This window comes from Ictidomys tridecemlineatus, unplaced genomic scaffold (genome assembly GCF_052094955.1).
Source record: "Ictidomys tridecemlineatus isolate mIctTri1 unplaced genomic scaffold, mIctTri1.hap1 Scaffold_61, whole genome shotgun sequence".
Classification (NCBI taxonomy): Eukaryota; Metazoa; Chordata; class Mammalia; order Rodentia; family Sciuridae; genus Ictidomys; species Ictidomys tridecemlineatus.
Genome location: NW_027524175.1, coordinates 534,867 through 553,210, shown reverse-complemented (window position 1 = coordinate 553,210; position 18,344 = coordinate 534,867). Strand labels below are relative to the sequence as shown.

Genomic DNA, 18,344 nt, shown 5'->3' with positions numbered 1-18,344 from the left:
AAAAACAGTCTGGACTATTGGCCAGAACCACGTGTGTGGATTTCCTAGGCTTACTGTGCCCATTTCTGTCACTGAGTGTCAGGGACATGATAGGGAAGCCACCTGTCTTTGTGTCTGCCCTTCTCATAGGTTGGCCACTGCTCTTCAGCTCAAGCCTGGGCTCTCCCAGGACCAGGGCACCTAGACTCTTTGGGTGACTTATCTTGGTGTGTGACTCCTCAGGAAGGAATGTCCGCTCTGATGGCCATTCTGATTTCTGTTTGAAAAGTTTATCCTCAGTTGCTGAGAAATGAAAAAGAAAATATTCTCTGTTTTGTTTGGAGGCTCACAAAACACAAGTTGAACATTCTCTTGCTCCCTGGGCAGAGGCAGTTAACTAATGAGCACTATTTATGGAGTAGGGCTGCATTCTCCCAACCTCCTGAGTGATGCTCCTTTAGAGAGAGGGGCAGGCAGGTGGGACATGTGGCTGGGAGGCTGACATTCAGAAGTAAGAAAACATGCAGCTTTGTCAGGTGTTGTGGTGCTTGCCTGCAATCTCAGCAGCTCAGGAGGCTGAGGCAGGAGAATCACGAGTTCAAAGCCAGCCTCAGCAACTTAGCGAGGCACTGAGCAACTCAGCGAGACTCTGTCTTTAAATAAAAAAATTAAAAAGAGCTGGGGATGTGCTTGGTGGTTAAGTGCCTCTGGGTTCAATCCCTGAACCCAGCTTTGCCAGTAAAAAAGTAGCATCCATAAAAGGAAAAAGAAGACATATTAGAACTTGTTGCAGAGTTGAGATCAAAGTCCCAGGGCTGGGGACTGAGTTTGGAATTTATAAGGACAGTGCTCTTGCCACTGTAAGGTGTATCCAAGGTCAGGAAAAGGTGAGAAGATATCCCTAAGGTAACAGAAGCAGAGTATGAGAACAAGGGCCAAGTGCAGCCTCTGGACCAGGGGTCTCAGTTTCCCCCTGGAGCTCGGTAGGAGGGCAGAGTTGGGCTCCACCCTGACGGACTCCCGTCAGAAGCTGCACTTGGTGCGAATCTCCAGGTAGGATCTAGGCGCTGTTCCTCCAGCAGAGAGGAACAAACTGTGGGGAAGACGTCTCCCAGTCAGCTCACGGGTGTTGGTGTCACACGCTGTGGGTGGTGATAAATGTTCTCAGCTGTTAAAGCTGCACTGTTCCCACTCAGTCCCACACTCAGTGAATTTTTCTTTCCTTCAGCCACATCAGCAGTGACAGCTTCCTGTGTGACTGACAGCTCAAGTGGCTGCCTCCATGGCTTGAAAGCACAACACTGCAGGCCTTTGTGACAGCCAGTTGTGCCCAACTAGAGTCACTGAAGGGCCAGAGCATTTTCTCAGTACCACCAAAGAGATTTGTGTGTGGTAAGACCTCGTGGAAGATTTTTTTTTCCATGAAGGGAAAAGAAGCCAGGTGGGCCTCCTGCTTGTGGGAGTCATTGCTGTGATCTCAGGAAACCCCAGCCCACAGCTGCAGATTGGCCCCTGGATGCAGTTTACATCCCGCTGAAACCACACATGGCATTTACCACAAAGTGCTTCCTGTGACGCTTGGAGGATGTGCTTTTAATTAGAGGGCAGCATGCAGGGGCTCACTGACACTCAGAATAATCAGTCACAGGAAGATATTTCTGGTGTTTCAGGAGAGATCTGGTGCCCTGGTGTCGCTGGGAATTGATGCACCATATGATGGTTCACCGCAGGAAGGATAGGTCTGGGGAGAACATTCTCTCTAGTAAAAGCAGTCCCTCCAGGTTCACCTGCACTCTGGCAGTTTTGCCAAACCCCTGAAATCTACAGGGGTAGCTAGAGATGCCTCCTTCCTACTGGTTGTTAGAATGTCATCTTTTTTTGACCAGGAGTGCTCAGGATCCAAGTGTGGTTGTAAAGAGTACAGAAAATGCTGAACAGCTGCACACACACACAGACACACACACACACACACACACACACACACACACACACACACACTCACGGGCTAGCCCAGACAGGAATGACACAGCCTCTCGGCCACAAACACGGGGGCAAAGATTGAGATGGATTTTGAGTTGTTCCTGGCATTTGCTTGGAGCAGGAGAGAGGACAGGATTCCACACCCGTCAGGCCCTGCTTGCACATCTCTCCTGCTGCCAGATCCTGGCTGGGACAGTCCTAACCAGAAACCCACCTAGCAGTACAGGGTTTCTGCTGGGCCATGTCTGTGACCTACTTTTAGCTCTGACAGTAGCCATTTCCCTGCTGGGAATAAAAGAGGAATGTCCTCTGTCCAGGGTTCACCCTTCACCCCACTGAGACAAACCCGTGCTTAGTGTGGCCTCCTGGCCACCCTCCTGCCTGGTTCAGACCAGGGAGAAGTAAGCATAGAGAACACGGTAGCAGAGCTCCAGACTGTGCTGGTCCTTCTTAGAGGTCTTCTGTGGGGGGTCCCAGGCTGTGCCCAGTTCCAGTTCCCTAGGCACAGAATGGCTGTGCCATCCGTGGTTCATCACCCATTGCTCAGACAGCCCTAGACCATTAATCTTGTTCCACAGCGCCCTGGAACAAGACTGTCTGCCACTTCCTCCTGCTCCTGCCACAGGGCAGCCTTTCCCTCGGACCATCCAGGGAGGACTTCCAGGGAGGATTTCTGCAGCAGCCTCTTACCTCAGGCACTGGCAGACTCTGGATTAGAGTGGTTGATTTCACCTCTCTCAGGCCCACCCCTTCGATTCAGTTCAGGCTTCCCCCCACCCCCACTTCAAAAAAACCCCAACCATCTGGTGTTAATGGGAATCATGAAAACACTTGTCAGGAGATCAAAGTTTCCAGCTCTGTACGCTCTCCCATGCCTTTAAAAAAACAAAAACAAAAAATTGAAAGCATGACCATCTCACACCCTCTAAGATGGCAGGTAGAGCCAGGTAGGAGCCAGCACTGGCAAACAAGGGGACACACCTGAAACCCCCGTCCCACCACTGCTGGGGGACAGTACAAGATGGGCAGTTCCTGTGGAAGGCAGCCTTAGAAGTTCCTCATTTTAACAGTTACGATCAGTTCCTCTCCTGGGACAAATTCACATTTCACGGAAACCTTTCCATATGTGTGTTCACAGCAGCACTATTTATAATAGCCAAAAAATGGGCACCCAATTGCCCACCAGTTGATGGATGAATAGAGGAAGGTGGCATAGCTAGACATTGCAGGATTATCAGGCCATAAAATGCCACCCATCCCGTCCCTCCCACAGCCTGGATGAACTTTGAAAATGATAAGCTAAGGGAAAGTGGTCACTGACAAAGAACCGCAGATTCCATGACCCAGTCACAGGGAAGTCCCAGGACAGGGAGATCTGTAGAGGTAGGAAGTGCCCTAGTAGGTGCTTCAGCCTGGGGAGAGATGGAGAGAGAAGGGGAGTAGCTACAAAGTGCTTCTCCATGAGGTGACAAAGATATCTTAAAATTGACTGTGGTCATGACGACACCTACTCCTGAATGCACCACAGACCATTCAGTTTTGAACTTGAAATGAGTGAGCTGAAGTGTATGTGAATTGTTGCTCAGTAAAGCTCTGTGTGTGTGTGTGTGTGTTACAAATATAATTTTTACATGTCATAAAAATATGTCTCTTTAAAACATGAACTTTGGATTTAGAGTCTTCGAAATTTGTGTCATCACTGATTTATAACATTTTCATCACTTCTGAAAGAAACCACAACCCCACGCCTTAGCAGGCATTTCCTCTTCTCCTGGCCACCAGCCATGGCAGTCACTAGTCCATGGGTGTGTGTGACCTGCCTGCTCTGGACAGTTAACATGAGTGCTGGTGGACAGCATGTGGCCTGAGGAACTCTCCTTTTCTCACTTTGCTGGGTCTTCTCCCCCAGTGGGGGGATTAGATCTGGGGCCTGAGCTACCCGCACCCCTGAGAATAGTTTTGTTTTGTTTTTAATATTTTTTCAGGTATAATTGGGCACAACACCTTTATTTTATTTGTTTATTTTTAATGTAGTGCTGAGGATCAAACCCAGCGCCTCACATATGCTAGGTGAGCACTCTACCACTGAGCCCCAGCCCCAGCCCCAACCCCTGAGCATAGTTTTAAAGCATCAGTTCCTTTTCTGTGACTCAGTGACATTCTTCTGTATGGATATAGGTTTTGTTTCATCCATGCATCAGATGGCGGGTATTTGATGGTGCTTACTTTGGGGGTTTTATGATTAATGTTGGTGTGAACATTCATGCACTAGTTATGTGAATTCTCTTGGGATTGCACCTGGGAATGGAATCTTTGGGTCCTGTGGTAGCTCTAGGTGTGACCGAAGAACTGTCAAACTGTTTTTTCAAAGTGGCTTCAGGATTTTACACACCTGCTGGCAATGTACGGGATTCTGGTTTTTCCTCATGCTTTCAAACACTTGCTATCTTTTTTATTTTAGATTTTGCTAGAGGGAACAGAGTAGAATTTCATGGTAGTCTTAACATTTCCACAATGACTAATGATGTTGAAAAATTTTTCTAGATGCTCTTTGGATGGTGCATAGCTTCTTTGGAAAAAATAGTTACTCAAGTCCTTTATTCATTTCTCTATTTTGTTATGAGTTATCAATTCTGAATATTAGCACATTCAGAATTCTATATTTGTTATGAGTTGTCAGTTCTGAATATTAGAATATTCAGAATATTAGACCTCATCCGGTCTATGATTTGTAAATACAATTTCATAGTCTGTGAATTGTGGTGGTGGTTTTTCAGTTTCTAGACAGTTGTGCAAAAATTTTTTTAGAAATATTTTTAGGGCCAGTTGCAGTGGTGCATTCCTATAATTCCAGAAGCTTGGGAGGCTTAGTCAGGAGGATTGCAAGTTCAAAGTCACCCTCAGCAATTGCAAGGCACTAAATAAACAAACAAGAAAAGAATTCCATTTACAATGACTTTTTGTGGGGGGCAGGTACCAGGGATTGAACCCAGGTGTGCTTAACCACTGAGCCACATCCCCAGCCCTATTTTGTATTTTATTTAGAGACAGAATCTCATTGACTTGCTTAGTGCCTTGCCATTGCTGAGGCTGGCTTTAATCCTGCCTCAGCCTCCCAAGCTGCTGGGATTACAGGTGCACGCCACTGAGCCCAGCTAAGTGTAATATTAACTGTGGATTTTTCAAAGATGACCTTTATGAGGTTGAATAAGTTCCTTTCTTAACCCTAATTTTTTGAATATTTTTATTATGAAAATCTATTGGATTCTGTCTTGTGTGTAATCTATGTGTGTGTGTTTCTGAGATGATTGTATAGGGTTCACCCCTTTGTTTTATTGATAATGGTCTAGTACATTGTTTTTTTGAATGGTAAACCTTGCTTTCCTGGGATCAACCTAACTTGATTATAGTATGTGGTTCTTTTTAGGTTCTGTACATTTCAGTTTGCTGGGATTTTTGCTGAAGTTTTTGCATCTATACTTATAAAAGACATTGTTCTCTAGGTTGTTGGTGGTGTGTGTGTGTGTGTGTGTGTGTGTGTGTGTGTGTGTGTGTGAGAGAGAGAGAGAGAGAGAGAGAGAGAGAGAGATGTTTTTCTTAGGTGTTTGTTGTTAGAGTAATACTTGTATAAAATTAGTTGGAAGATATTCTCTTTACATCTACTTGTCCAAAAAAAGTAAGAGGAAAAAAAATGCTTTGGAAGTTTTGGATTGGTTCTCTCTCTAAATGTTTGGTAGAATTCACTTGAGTCTGAGCTTTTCTTTATAGGAATTTCTTAATTCTACATTTAAAAATTCTTAAATTCTAAAGTGTCTCCTTAGTGTTGAGCCAGAATTTGCTTTTACTTGAGTCAGTTTTTGGAGTTTGTCATTTCAGCCAAGTGGTCTGGTTAGCTGGGTACAGTTGTTAGAGTGTTCCCTATTTTCCTTTGGCTGGAAGAAGGACAGTAGTAGGGTGCCCTTATTTGTGCCTTTTGTTTTTCCTTCTTGCCTACTAGTCGAGCTAAAGGTTTTTCAATTTAGTTGATATTTTCAAAGAACCAATTTTTGCTTTGTAGTGATTTTCTCATTTTCCTGTCCTCCTTCTTTCATTTCTGCTCAAATTTTGATTAATTTCTTTTTCCTGCTTGTGGTGTTGTAGTTTTTCTTCTTTTCTGGGTTAAACAACTGGATTATTAGTCCTAAACTTCTTTAATACAGGCATTTCCAGCAATAAGTCCACTAGCACCATTTTAGTCGCAGCTTCCGAGACTTGAAAACTAAACACATTGTTTTCATTCAACTCAGAGCATCTTCCAGTGTTCCTGTGACTTCTTCTCTGCTGTGCGGAAGTGCACTGCTTAATTTCAACAAGTTGCTTTCCAAATACTCTCTTCACTGTGGATTTAAAAGTCGTTCCATTGTCATCAAAAAAGATACTTTGTGTGATTTCCATCTTTTTAAACTTATTGGACCTATGTTTTGACCTAAAATATTGACTTATCTTAGAGATTGTTCCGTGTACATTTCAAAAGAGTATTCTGCTATGGTTCGGTGGAGAGTTCCACGGGTGTATATTAGAACTAGTTGGTTTATACTGTTGTTCAAGTCTTCTTTCTCCTTGTCCATCTGCCTAGTTTTTCTGCCTAGCTTTTCATTGGAAATAAGAGTATTATTGTTACATTGTCTGTTCTTCTCTTCGGTTCTGACAGGTTGTGCTCTACATTTTGTAAAGCTCTGTTAGGTGCATATATTTATAATTTTTATGTCTTCCTGATGGGCTGATCCATTTGCATGATAAAATATTTTGTCTCATATTGGGTGACTGTTTAATTGTCTTGGGATCTAAACTGCCTCTTGTAGGTAGTGTATACTGGGTCATAGTTTTTTTATCCATTATGGTTCTCCTTGCCTTTTGATCAGAGTGTTTAATTCGTTTACTGTTTTGTTTTGTTGGAGGAGGGGGTACCAGGGATTGAACTCAGGGGCACTCAACCACTGAGCCACATCCCCAGCCCTAATTTGTATTTTATTTAGAGACAGGGTCTCACTGAGTGGCTTAGGGCCTCACTTTTGCTAAGGCTGGCTTTGAACTCACAATCCTCCTGCCTCAGCCTCCTGAGCCACTGGGATTACAGGCATGCACCACCACAGGTAATTCTTGTAGGTTGAGTCTGGTAGCAGTAAATTCTCTCAGTTTGGATATTTTTTAAAAATCTGGGAATGTTTTAATTTCATCTTTATTTTTGAAAGATAATTTTGCTGCACCTGAGATTTCCAGATTTTTAAATACTTTGATTATTTCTCCCTCTTGACCTTCCTGGTTTTGGATAAGAAATCAGCTACAAATATTTTCGAGGATCCCCTGTACGTGATAAGTTGTTTTTCTTGTGCTGTTTTGAAAATGCTTTGTCTTTGGCCTTTAACACTTGAATGTGATGAACCTAGGCCTTTTGAATGAATTTTACTTAGAGTTAATTAAACTTTTCAGATATGTGGGTGCATGTTTTTTATCCAGTTTATAAGTTTGGGTGCATCAGGGCTTCAAACATACTCTCCCTCCTCCTTGTGTCCTGTGCTTGGACTTGCATGATCTGTGTGTTGTCATGCTGGATGCTCTTGCACAGATCTCTGAAGTTCTGTGTATTTTCTTCATTCTCTTTGATTCTCAGACTGGATATCTCCACTGACCTGTCTCAAGTTCACTGACTCATCTGCAAGCTCAGTTCTGCTACTGAGCTCTCTAGAATTGATTTTTAAAATATTTTTAGTTGTAGATGGACATAATACCTTTATTTTACTTAGTTTTTTTTTTTATGTGGTCCTGGAGATTGAATCCAGAGCCTCACCCATCCTAAGCAAGGGCTCTACCAGCGAGCTACAGCCCTAGCCCTAGGGTGGATTTTGTTTTGTTTTGATTTGGTTCTGAGGATTGAACCCAGGGCCTTGTGCATGCAAGCCAAGCACTCTACCAATGAGCTATATCCGCCCTAACGGTGGATTTTTAATTTCAGTTACTATACTTGTAAATGCCATGGTTTGTATGTGGTTCATTTTTATAATTTCTGTTCATTGATCATTTCTCTCAGGTAAGAAAGTGTTCTCATGCTTTAATTCTCTTAGACATAGTTTTAGTTTTTCAAGTATTGTTATAATAGCTGATGTTGTTTAATGAGTCCAAGATCTCAGTTTCCTCAGGGACAGTTTGTATTGACATGTTTTTTCCTGTTTCATAATTTGTTGTTTAAAATTAGACATTTAAGATAAAATAATATGCTGGGTGTGGTAGCACAGGCCCCATGCCAGCTGCTCAGGAAGCCCATGCAGGAGGATCTCGAGTTCAAAGTCAGTCTCAGCAACTTAGCAGAGGTCCTCAGCAACTCAGTGAGACCTTGTCTTTAATAAAGTACAAAATAGGGCTGGGGATGGGGCTCCATGGTCATGTGACCCTGGGTTCGATCCCCAGTACCAAAAAACAAAAAAGTAAAATGACATGGCAAGTCCAGAGTCATACCTTCCCGTCCTCCCCCAGGGCTTGCTGGCCCGTCACCATTCCTTTAGGGCCTCTCCTAGATGAGTGTTGTGGAGCCTGCTCTGTACAACCCCTTGAGTTCCTGCTTGGCTTGCTAGTGAGTAGCCAGTGTTGGACACAGAAGTCCTTAAGTCACACTAATCAACAAATTCTGTGTCCTTCACCCAGGCCGGGTATGTATGTGCTGGCATGTGCTCTCACTTCCTGCTTGTGCGTGTCTGCCATCTCAGCCCAGGCAAGAAATGAGGACTCACCTGAGGTCTTTCCAGGGTGTGTGTCCACCCTGCATGTGGGTGTGCACTTCCTGATTCCCAGGACTCTGGTGGACCTCACAGGGCCTGCTGCTGGCATCTCCTCCACCTGACTTTCCTTCAGTTTCTTGACCACTGTCCTGTTCACCCTGAAGGGCACAGTCACCTTGGACAGTGGTATGGTTACACAGTGGCCACTATGTTCATCAGTTGCCTGGGGACAGGGCTTCCTGTGGTGAGCCTTCCTCATGAGTGGGGCTTTCCAGGTCTTGGCCTGACAGGTCACGCAGTGACACTGCTTGGATGGGGATTTTGGGAAAGCTCCACCTGCTTCCTCAATTGTTGCTAGCTGCTGAGTCTCAAGGCTGTCACAGAGTGGGGTGGAGGCAGGTGGGACTCGGGTAACTCATAACACCAGAGAGCTCCTATCTCTTTCCAAGAGGCCTCCATTTTCTTGAGTCCACACCCTGTGGATCATTGTGTTTGATTTTCCAGAAACCGGAACCGTTGATTTTGACCATTTTTTGTAGTACTTTCATCATTTTAAGGGAGTTCAGATTTCTGGGAGTCCCAACGTTCTGGAAGCCATTGTGCCAGAGTCCTTTGTGTGGCCACAACAAGTGGCACCTCTTGTGTGGCCGTGTCAACAGGTGCAGTGGGTGTGGGCTTCTAGGAAGCTTCCAGAGGGCTGGGTGACCGAGCACTGGTGGCCCATTTCTAGTCCAGGGGCGTGCTCACGGCCTCACCTGGGTGGGGCCTGGTGTCCCTGGCCCGGTTTTGTGCAAGTGTGACAGCAGCTGGTCCCTGTCTCCTCATGGTGGCCCTTCTCTCACCGGACTACTTCCCAAAGCCACAGATCATCACCCAGCCAGAGACAACAACAGCTGTGGTGGGCAAGGACATCTGGTTCACGTGCTCAGCAGCCATCAGCAGCAGCAGCTCCCCCATGACCTTTGCCTGGAAGAAGGACAATGAGGTTCTGGCCAACGCCGACATAGAGAACTTCTCCCAAGTGCTCACGCAGGACGGGGAAGTGATGGAGTACACCACCACCCTGCACCTCCGTAGGGTCACCTTTGGCCATGAGAGTCGCTATCAGTGTGTCATCACCAACCACTTTGGCTCCACCTACTCTAACAAGGCCCGGCTCACGGTGAATTGTAGGTGTCCCCTGTTGGTCTCTCCTAGGCACCCTGCCCTGGTAGCTGCCCACCTCGGAGAGGACGAAGGCAGACCTGCGATCAGACCACACTGTACCCTGGGCTCGCCCAGGGCAGGTTCTGCAGGTTAAAGCACCCTCTCCCTGGGCTTTGGGTGACTTTTGGGAGGTGGGGTGAGAGGCAGAGCTGAGCCTTAAACTTCTCTGGAACCACGCAGTCCAGTTTCTAGGTCCCACATCCCAGACCCTGGGGAAGCTGTGCCCTTGAGTGGGTGGCACTGCTGTGGAAGCACAGGCCAGCCTGGGCAGGGGCAGGTCCCCACCTCTCAAGATAGCAGAGAGCAGGACAGGTGTGGGGAAGGGTGAAACGAGGTCCTGTACTCAGAAACCAGCTTGTCAGAGCTGCTCTCTTCAGGGCTGCTATTTTGGGAGGGGGACGGGAGGAGTGTGAATGGGCATCTCCTTGCAACCTGAGAACACAGGGAGATTTTTCTAATCATTAAAGTGCCAGTGACAGAGTTGGCTCGAAGGTCATCAGAAGTGCCATTGGGCTGCGCTCAGTCAGTCCCGCCGACCACAGAACAAACTTGACCACACTCAGGTTGTCTTGGCGTATTCTTAGAGAGAGGCCTCACTGCCACCTCAAGACTCAGGCAACTAAGTGACTCTGCCAGGGCATTTGTTATTTACACCAGGTAAATGAGGTCCTGGGGTGCTTACCCACATCCCAGTCCTTTCCTATATTTTATTTAGAGACAGGGTCTCACTGAGTTGCTAAGTTGCTGAGGCTGGCTATGAACACTATCCTTCTGCCTCAGGCTCCTGAGCCACTGGGATGACAGGGGAGTGCCACTGGCTGACCAGAGCAGCTTGGACAGGAAGCATGGTGATGCCTGCCGTGCAGCTGGACACTGACTCTGGCATCCCACTGCTTGCTGAGCCTGAGACAGTGAGCCCAGTGCTTCTGCCTATGTGTGCTCGGCAGGATGACCCTCAGGCTGCCCTGGGGATGCATGGACCTTCCCTCTGTGATTGCAGTTTCGTGAGCAGGTATTTCTGTTTTCTAGGCTCTGTCCTGGTGGCTTTTAAAGGCAGGCAAGCCTCAGGCCCCGACTCCCATGGTCCCACCTGTGTGACCCATTTCCTATGAGGTGCAGTAGGCAAAATGTCAGCCACAGCTTGAGACTCCATCCCTAGCTGGAGTGGACAGGTGGAGGAAGTGCCAGACCGTGGTGGGGAGAGGCTGCCACTTTCTCTGGGAAGCTTACTGCTCCTGATTGAGGTGGCTGCAGCAGTCCTGGGCTGGCGGTGGCACAGTGCGGGGAGGTATCGAGCAGTGGCCCTCGCACAGTGGGGGTCTCTGCCCAGAGGTGTTCCCAGAATTTGCAGCCAGCTGTCCTCTGACCTCCCCCTTTGTGTGTGTTTTCCAGTGCTGCCATCATTTAACAAAATGCCTCGAGACATTGCCATCCGGACTGGCACCATGGCTCCCCTTGAGTGTGCGGCCACTGGCCACCCCAACCCCCAGATTGCCTGGCAGAAGGACGGAGGCACATATTTCCCTGTGGCTCAGGAGCGTCGCATGCATGTCATGCGAGATAACGACGTGTTTTTCATCACTAATGTAAAAATAGATGACATGGGCGTTTACAGCTGCACCGCCCAGAACTCAGCAGGCTCTGTGTCAGCGAATGCCACCCTGACTGTCTTAGGTTCGACCCTTGGTGTACTCTGGGGGGTATGTGTGCACGTGCTTGTGTATGAGTCTGAAATGGCACTGAGGGGAAGGCCTGCGGAGTTGCTCTGTGGACCCTGGGGGTTATGGGAAGGTGTTGCTACTGTTTGAAATTTGGGGCTGCTTTTAGGAGTATTTTCCTCTTTTAAAAAAATGTTTGGGGTTCTGGGGATTGAACCCAGGGCACTCAACCACTGAGCCTCATCCCCAGCCCTATTTTGTATTTAGAGACAGGGTCTCACTGAGTTGCTTAGGGCCTTGCTAAATTGCTGAGGCTGGTTTTGAATTGCAATTCTCCTGCCTCAGCCTCCTGAGCTGCTGGGATTACAGGCGTGCCCCACCACCCTGGCTCCTATTTCTTTAAAAAGAATAAAGGCCAGTGCAGTGTCAGAGCCTTGAGCAACTGGTGACCAATGAGCATGCAGGAGGGGTGTGGTCTTAGTCAAGAACAGGGACACAGGACAGTTTGGGAACAGGAACTTTTATGACTAGAGATCAGCCATCTTCTGAAAAGCTTGCCACACTGACGTAAGCCCTCAGGTGGGATTATGCCATGTCTAGAGAACCAAGCAGACCCACAGCACTGAGGCCCCAGAGTGAGCGTGCCGTCTCTTGATCTCTTGCAGAGACCCCATCCTTGGTGGTACCCTTGGAAGACTTCGTGGTGTCTGTGGGGGAGACAGTGGCCCTCCAGTGCACAGCGACTGGCAGCCCCCTCCCCCCGCATCACCTGGCTCAAGGGGAACCGCCCCCCTGAGCCTCACCGAGAGGCACCACTTCACCCCTGGCAACCAGCTGCTGGTGGTCCAGAACGTGGTGCTGGAGGACGCGGGCCAGTACACCTGCGAGATGTCCAACACGCTAGGCACGGAGCACACTCACAGCCAGCTGAGCATCTTGCCCATGCCTGGCTGCAGGAAGGACCACCATGGCATCTTCACCATCGCCATGGTGTGCAGCATCGTTCTGACGTCACTGGTGTGGGTGTGCATCATCTACCAAACCAGGAAGAAGAGCGAGGATTACAGCATCACCAACACAGGTGGGCACAATGGCTGTTCATTTCCAGGGCAGAAGCCAGGTCCACACTCTTCGTCAAAATCTCTCATGCTCTGGGAACTTCAGGACCTCTGGGAATGTGGTTCTGGAGACCTGAAGCCTTGGTCCTGCGGACACTGGGTTCATACTCAGGGCAGAGCCAGAAATGAAACTGCCTTGGGGCTGGGGCTGGGGCTCAGTGGTAGTGCACTTGCCTGGCATAAGTGAGGCACTGGGTTCGATCCTCAGCAAAGCATATAAATAGATAAACTAAAGGTCTATTGACAAGTAAAAATAAAAAAAAGAACTTCCTGCTGATGTCCTCCTCATAAGCGGAAGTGGATTGTCCCTGAAACATCACAGTGCTGTGGATTTATTAGTTCTGTCTCCATTCCTGTCACTCTTCCCCATCTTTTGTGGTCTCACATGCTTTTGACCTGGGCTCAGGTTCAGCTCAGGTCTGGGAGGGCCTCCTACCTGCACTGACTCTTGGTCTCTGCACAGCCTCGATGGCTGTTGCCAGGGGATCCTGTTCGGGGCCTGACAGTGAATGCACATCTGCATCTGTTGTCACCGAAATCCTGAATACTTCATTGTCTTATCTCCTTGCAGATGAAACCATTGTGCCACAAGATGTTCCAAGCTACCTCTCTTCTCAGGGGACCCTTTCTGACCGGCAAGAAACCTCAATCAGGACTGAGGGTGGCCATTGGGCCAACGAGCCCATCGAGAGCAACGGTAAGGCCTCTGACACAATGAGATGGAGCTCTATCTAGGTGACTGTTCTCCATCGGTGGAGATGGCCTCTAGCTCCCTATTCAGGTGTCTGGCATTAGGTGGGAGGGAGTGTTAGGTGAACAAGGCAGCTGCTGGCCCAGGACTCTGCTGTTCAGCTCAGTCCTGGTCTGTGCAAGCTCTGCAGAGGTTTCAACATCCTGTCTCCCAGGAAGGTCACCATCGGGCTTAGCAGTAAGCCTCCCAGTCGGGGTAAGGTAGGACCACTGTCAGAAACAGCTGAAGGGACACCCCAGGCCCTGAAACCAAGCCCTGCTTCCACAGTTGGCCCTTGGTATCTGTGGGTTCGAGTCTATACACACTAGAAATATCCAGGGCAGAGATGGTGCATGAACATGCAGCCTTCTTCTCCTGGCCATTATTCCCCCAAAACACAGTCCAACAGCTGTGCACACAAAGTTACATTTTATTAGTCCCAATGCTTAATCTACAGGTTACTTACATGGGACAGTGTATTTAGGTTATGTGCAAATGGTGTGTTATTATATATAAGGGACTTGAGCATCCCTGGATTTTGGGATTTCTGTGGGGGCTCCGGCACCATGAAGGTACCAAGGGATGCAAGTGCAGGGGCAGTGCCTAGACCTGCTCTGTATTCTAGACTCGCAGGGAAAGATCTCTGCAGGGGGCGCTATTTCAGTTGGTGGGAGATTGTGAGCACTTGCTGAGCTGTAGGCTGGGCCTGAGAGAGCTGCTCCTCTAACATGGCTGCAGATGCTCAAGGACAGCTGGGAAAGTGGTACTAGAAAACAGGCCCATTGCCAGCTTCATGGTGGCACAGTAGTAACTCACCACTGATAGAGAGACTACAGCAGCAGCCCCACCCATCCTGCTCCGCAAGGTCACTGAGACGTCCTCTGCAGTTTCTAACCTGGGGAGTCTGTTGCAGGTGTGTGTCTGAGAGACGCAGGCCTCTTCAGAGGTTGACGTCCACAGCATCATGCGGAGGCAGCCCAAGCTCTGTGTTAGATACAGTAAAGAGCCCTGGAAAGTAACAGAAAAAGCCACTGGGACACCTGGTCCACCTAAGATGGGTAGGTGATGCTTCCACCAGGAAAAACAATGCCTTTTTGAAATCAAAATCTGGGTTGACCCACTCACTAAATGAAGAGGGGAGGCACCTACATTTCCGTCTAGCACTCTCTAAATTTGGGATTTAGTATATAAAGAGGAAGCTCTTGCCTGGTGTCCTTTTAATTCTAGAGGAGTGTGTCTGTTAGTTACTATTCATGGTACAGTAAACCTGAGCAAGAATTTTCCAGAATAATAAGCAACATAGGGGGTTTTAGTATCAGTTCACCAAGGCTGTTTTGAGGTTAAATTTCTAATTGTTCAGAAAACTTTTAACCCTGCATGGTACCTAATTCAATTGTTGGGGTTTTTCTTTTATCTATTTTTTTTTTTGCCTGCCTCTGATCACAGTAGCATAACTACATTCTCTAAGTACAAGATTTGCTTAATCTGGGGCATGTGAGCAAGAAGGACCCCATCTCCACTAACAGTGTGGCATGTGCCCAGCCTTTTCTGTGAAGGTCTTTGGGGAGAAGGCATTTGCAGGGCCGAGGGACAGGACCCCACTTGGGTGCACGTGGGTGGCCTGTTCTGTGGGGGTGGCTCTGACCTGGCCCATCTCTTTTTCAGAACCCAGTGGCCCTCTCGTGTGCAGTGACTGCAATGCTGACGTGGACAGTTACTCCAAGGAGCAGGCCCCCCACCCTCAGCCCACATTCAGGGACAGCACACAGCCAAGTGCACTGCGTGGCCAGGATCCCAGCCAGGGCGACCAAGGAGACTCTCCACATCAGCCTCCCAGCGGGGCCAGGGATGGGTCCCTCTACCCCAGAAACCACAACAGAATGCTGACATCCTTGAGGAAGCCGGCAGTGTCCCTAGATGTAAAAGGTGATCCCTTACTGTCCTCCTGGCCTCCCTGGCAGCTGCACTAGCCACCACAGATGGTCATGCTGGAACTTGGCTCTGAAGGCCTTCTCTTTCCCCAGGAGGCTCCGCCTGTACTCTATAGTGAGTCTGTGTGACACGGACCCCACAGACCTGCAGCCCTGCCCTGCATTCCCTTCAGGCAGCACGGAGCTCCCAGAGGCCTTCTTGGCCTTTCCTGCTGTCCCCAGTGAAGCCCAGCACTCAGCAAAGCCCAGCTTCTTTCCAATGGCCACCTCCCCCATGCATGTGACTCCAGTCCTGAGTCCACTCCACTGACAGGATAGCTCCCTGGGAAATGGAGGGGACCACTGCTGTCAGCGCCCTCAAAGCTAGGCTCTGTCTACCTCAGCTCCTGTCACACCAGTGTCCACGGGAAGGAGAGCCCGGGAGGCAGCTTAGGGTCAGCGTCGCTGAGCAGTACATAGTTGTCACTTCCGTGTGGAGTACAAGCCGGGCAGAGGACTCACATCTGAAGCACAGAAATGCAAGAGGCTATTTGTGTACAAAAGGCAGAAAAAGAATTTGATACGGTTGTACATAAGAGTTTTCAGAGATTTCCTATATATTATATATCCTTGACAGAGGCTATTTTAACCTTTAGTGCATGGTTAACAACAGAATTATACAATTTTGACAATATTATTTTCCTATAAGGTTGCTGTTTCCTTGGAGGGGGGGTTAGGAATAGTACTGGTGCCTTAGTGCATGGCGGGAATTTAGAGACAAAAACCACATTTGTTTCCTGGGTTTCCTGGTGGGTTTGGAAAGACAGGAAGTCCTTGGTGTTGTGTGCTCTTTGTAGTCATGTTTGGCCTGCGTTGGTGGCTCCTGCAATGTGTCTTTGCTGTGAGGGGCTTTTCCCTGGAGGCTTGCTTATTTGAGGGGTGGAGTGAAGGTTGCTAATCCACCACAAACCATGGGTTAGGATGGTAGGACTTTCTCCCTTCTCTGAAGCTCACTTTTTGTTAAAAGCAAATGTGGTCTTGTCCATGTTGCCGGATTGTTAGCTGAGGCTTTTTATTAAGGCAAAGGCTGCTGGTATTGGTACCTGTGGATTTTTCAATAGTGACGTTTTAATTTTGCCAATATAATATTACATTGGGGGTAAAAAAGATCAAGTTCTCACCTTCCAGGGCTAGCTCATGTCTACTGAGGAGCCTGAGCAGGCCCACCCATGCCCTCCCTTCACACAGATGTGACAGGGTGTGGACTACGTAAGATTTAGCCCTAGACCTGAGTGTGTTTGCACTTTTGAGACCTGTAGCTAACTTGTGAGTGCCAATATGTAATTCACTGAAAATTACATTGAAACAAATAAGGTCCTTAAGAAAATCTCAAAGTACATTTCTTTAGCCAAAAAGCTGAAGGGAGATATTAGCCAAATGGCTGCCTATATCAGATTTTCCTGTCAGAGGTCATCACTGTTCCAGAGGTCATCATTGATCCATTGTTTTGTCCTCAACTGTTAACTGATAAATGTTACTTCCACAAAATATGTGAATTTGCGGCTCCTGAGAGGCAATGTGAAAGAGGAAGTATTACTTTTATGTACAAAGTTATTTATTTATAGAAATTTTGGTACAATGTACATTGAAAACATGTAAAATATTAAAGTGTCTAACAAATGGCACTGAAGTATCTTTAATAAAGGTTCATTTATAAGTGTTGAGCATATGGCAGGAATGAAAATTGGGATATATGGTGTCCTTAGGGAGACAACAAATGGCTTTTGTTGGCTAGAAAAAGTATGTGCAAAGCAGGTTTGCAGATTATAACCATACAGCTTATTCAGCAAATATTTATTAAGCATTTGCTAGACACTTAAGCATAGGATACCATGGTAAGCATGATAGAAAAGTTCTCGTAGGGAACCTGTTAGTCTATTAGGGCAGGGATATTAGTTAAGAGCTATGATAAGGATCTAGATCAAGTTTCAAGATAAATTGTCTTTGAGGAAATACTGTTTAAGCTGAAACCTGATGGTTGAATACATATCATCTAAGCACTGCTTGGAAAACAGTCTACCTTCTCTAATCCTCTAATGTCCAAATCCTGTTAACCAAATTATTCATTATATGTTCAGTAGTCAATACAAATGAGTTACTGGTACTCTAAGCAATTGAAATTGACATGACAAAGAAGTATATTTTCCATTCCTGGTCTAGAAGATACATGCCAAATATAGCATGACATTTCTTCATTTTTAAATGCAAAAAAGATAATGATTTTAAACATCTTACAAACAGCAATTTGTGAAAGTCAACAACAAATTCTTCACTCAGGTTTAACCAAATTTTGATAGAGTAAGTTCAGTTTTTAACATAATATATGTCACTTGGATGGTAAAATAGCATCCAATTATATGTTCAGTATCTGATGAGAGTCCAGAGGTAGGATGCTATATATTTTAAGTTGTGGGTTTCTTTAGCAAGATTTGACAACTGGAGTATATAATGAAATATATAATGAGATAAGCCTAATGGAGTTACAGGAAAAGTAGAATTTATGAAGAGGTCTAGGCTCAATAGAAAAAGGTGAAAGATCAGAGAATTGCTGATAGAGTGTGCAAAAGGGAGTGTCCAAAAACTGAAGGGAAGAGAATGAGTGACAAACATCACCAAAGAAAGTGGGTAAGGAATGAGGTACTGAAATATAAAGCATCAGAAAAGGGATAGTTTTGGGGATGGCAAGTTTTAGGGTGTGGCCATGGGAGTAGATGGATGAAAGAAATGGAGAAAAGCAAGTAACTGAGAGGCTATGATGTTGATTGTATCTTGACATGGGTGGAAGATGGTGAGGTTTAGTGGTGCTGTCAAAGCTTTAAGCCATGTGTGAATATTTTTAAATATCTGAAAATTACCCCAGTTGGGGATCAAATGGGAAGTAAATCTCAGTACAGGGTATATGCAAGAATCTGATTTAATAATCAGCCTACAATCCCCTATAGAAGGAAGAA

At 46.9% G+C, this 18,344-nt stretch overlaps 1 protein-coding gene across 1 annotated transcript in view; it reads left to right on the top strand.

Moving 5' to 3' along the window:
* Positions 1–15,813, top strand: part of LOC101973143 (leucine-rich repeats and immunoglobulin-like domains protein 1) — a 40,857-nt gene extending 25,044 nt beyond the window's left edge. The window contains 13 exon segments of the mRNA XM_078037132.1: positions 1,208–1,371; positions 5,148–5,161; positions 9,571–9,880; positions 11,310–11,591; positions 12,241–12,326; positions 12,328–12,363; positions 12,365–12,656; positions 13,265–13,390; positions 14,337–14,364; positions 14,366–14,481; positions 15,089–15,383; positions 15,475–15,556; positions 15,604–15,813. Coding sequence (XP_077893258.1) covers positions 1,208–1,371; positions 5,148–5,161; positions 9,571–9,880; positions 11,310–11,591; positions 12,241–12,326; positions 12,328–12,363; positions 12,365–12,656; positions 13,265–13,390; positions 14,337–14,364; positions 14,366–14,481; positions 15,089–15,383; positions 15,475–15,556; positions 15,604–15,813 — 2,041 coding nt within the window.
* Positions 15,814–18,344: the final 2,531 nt, after the last annotated feature.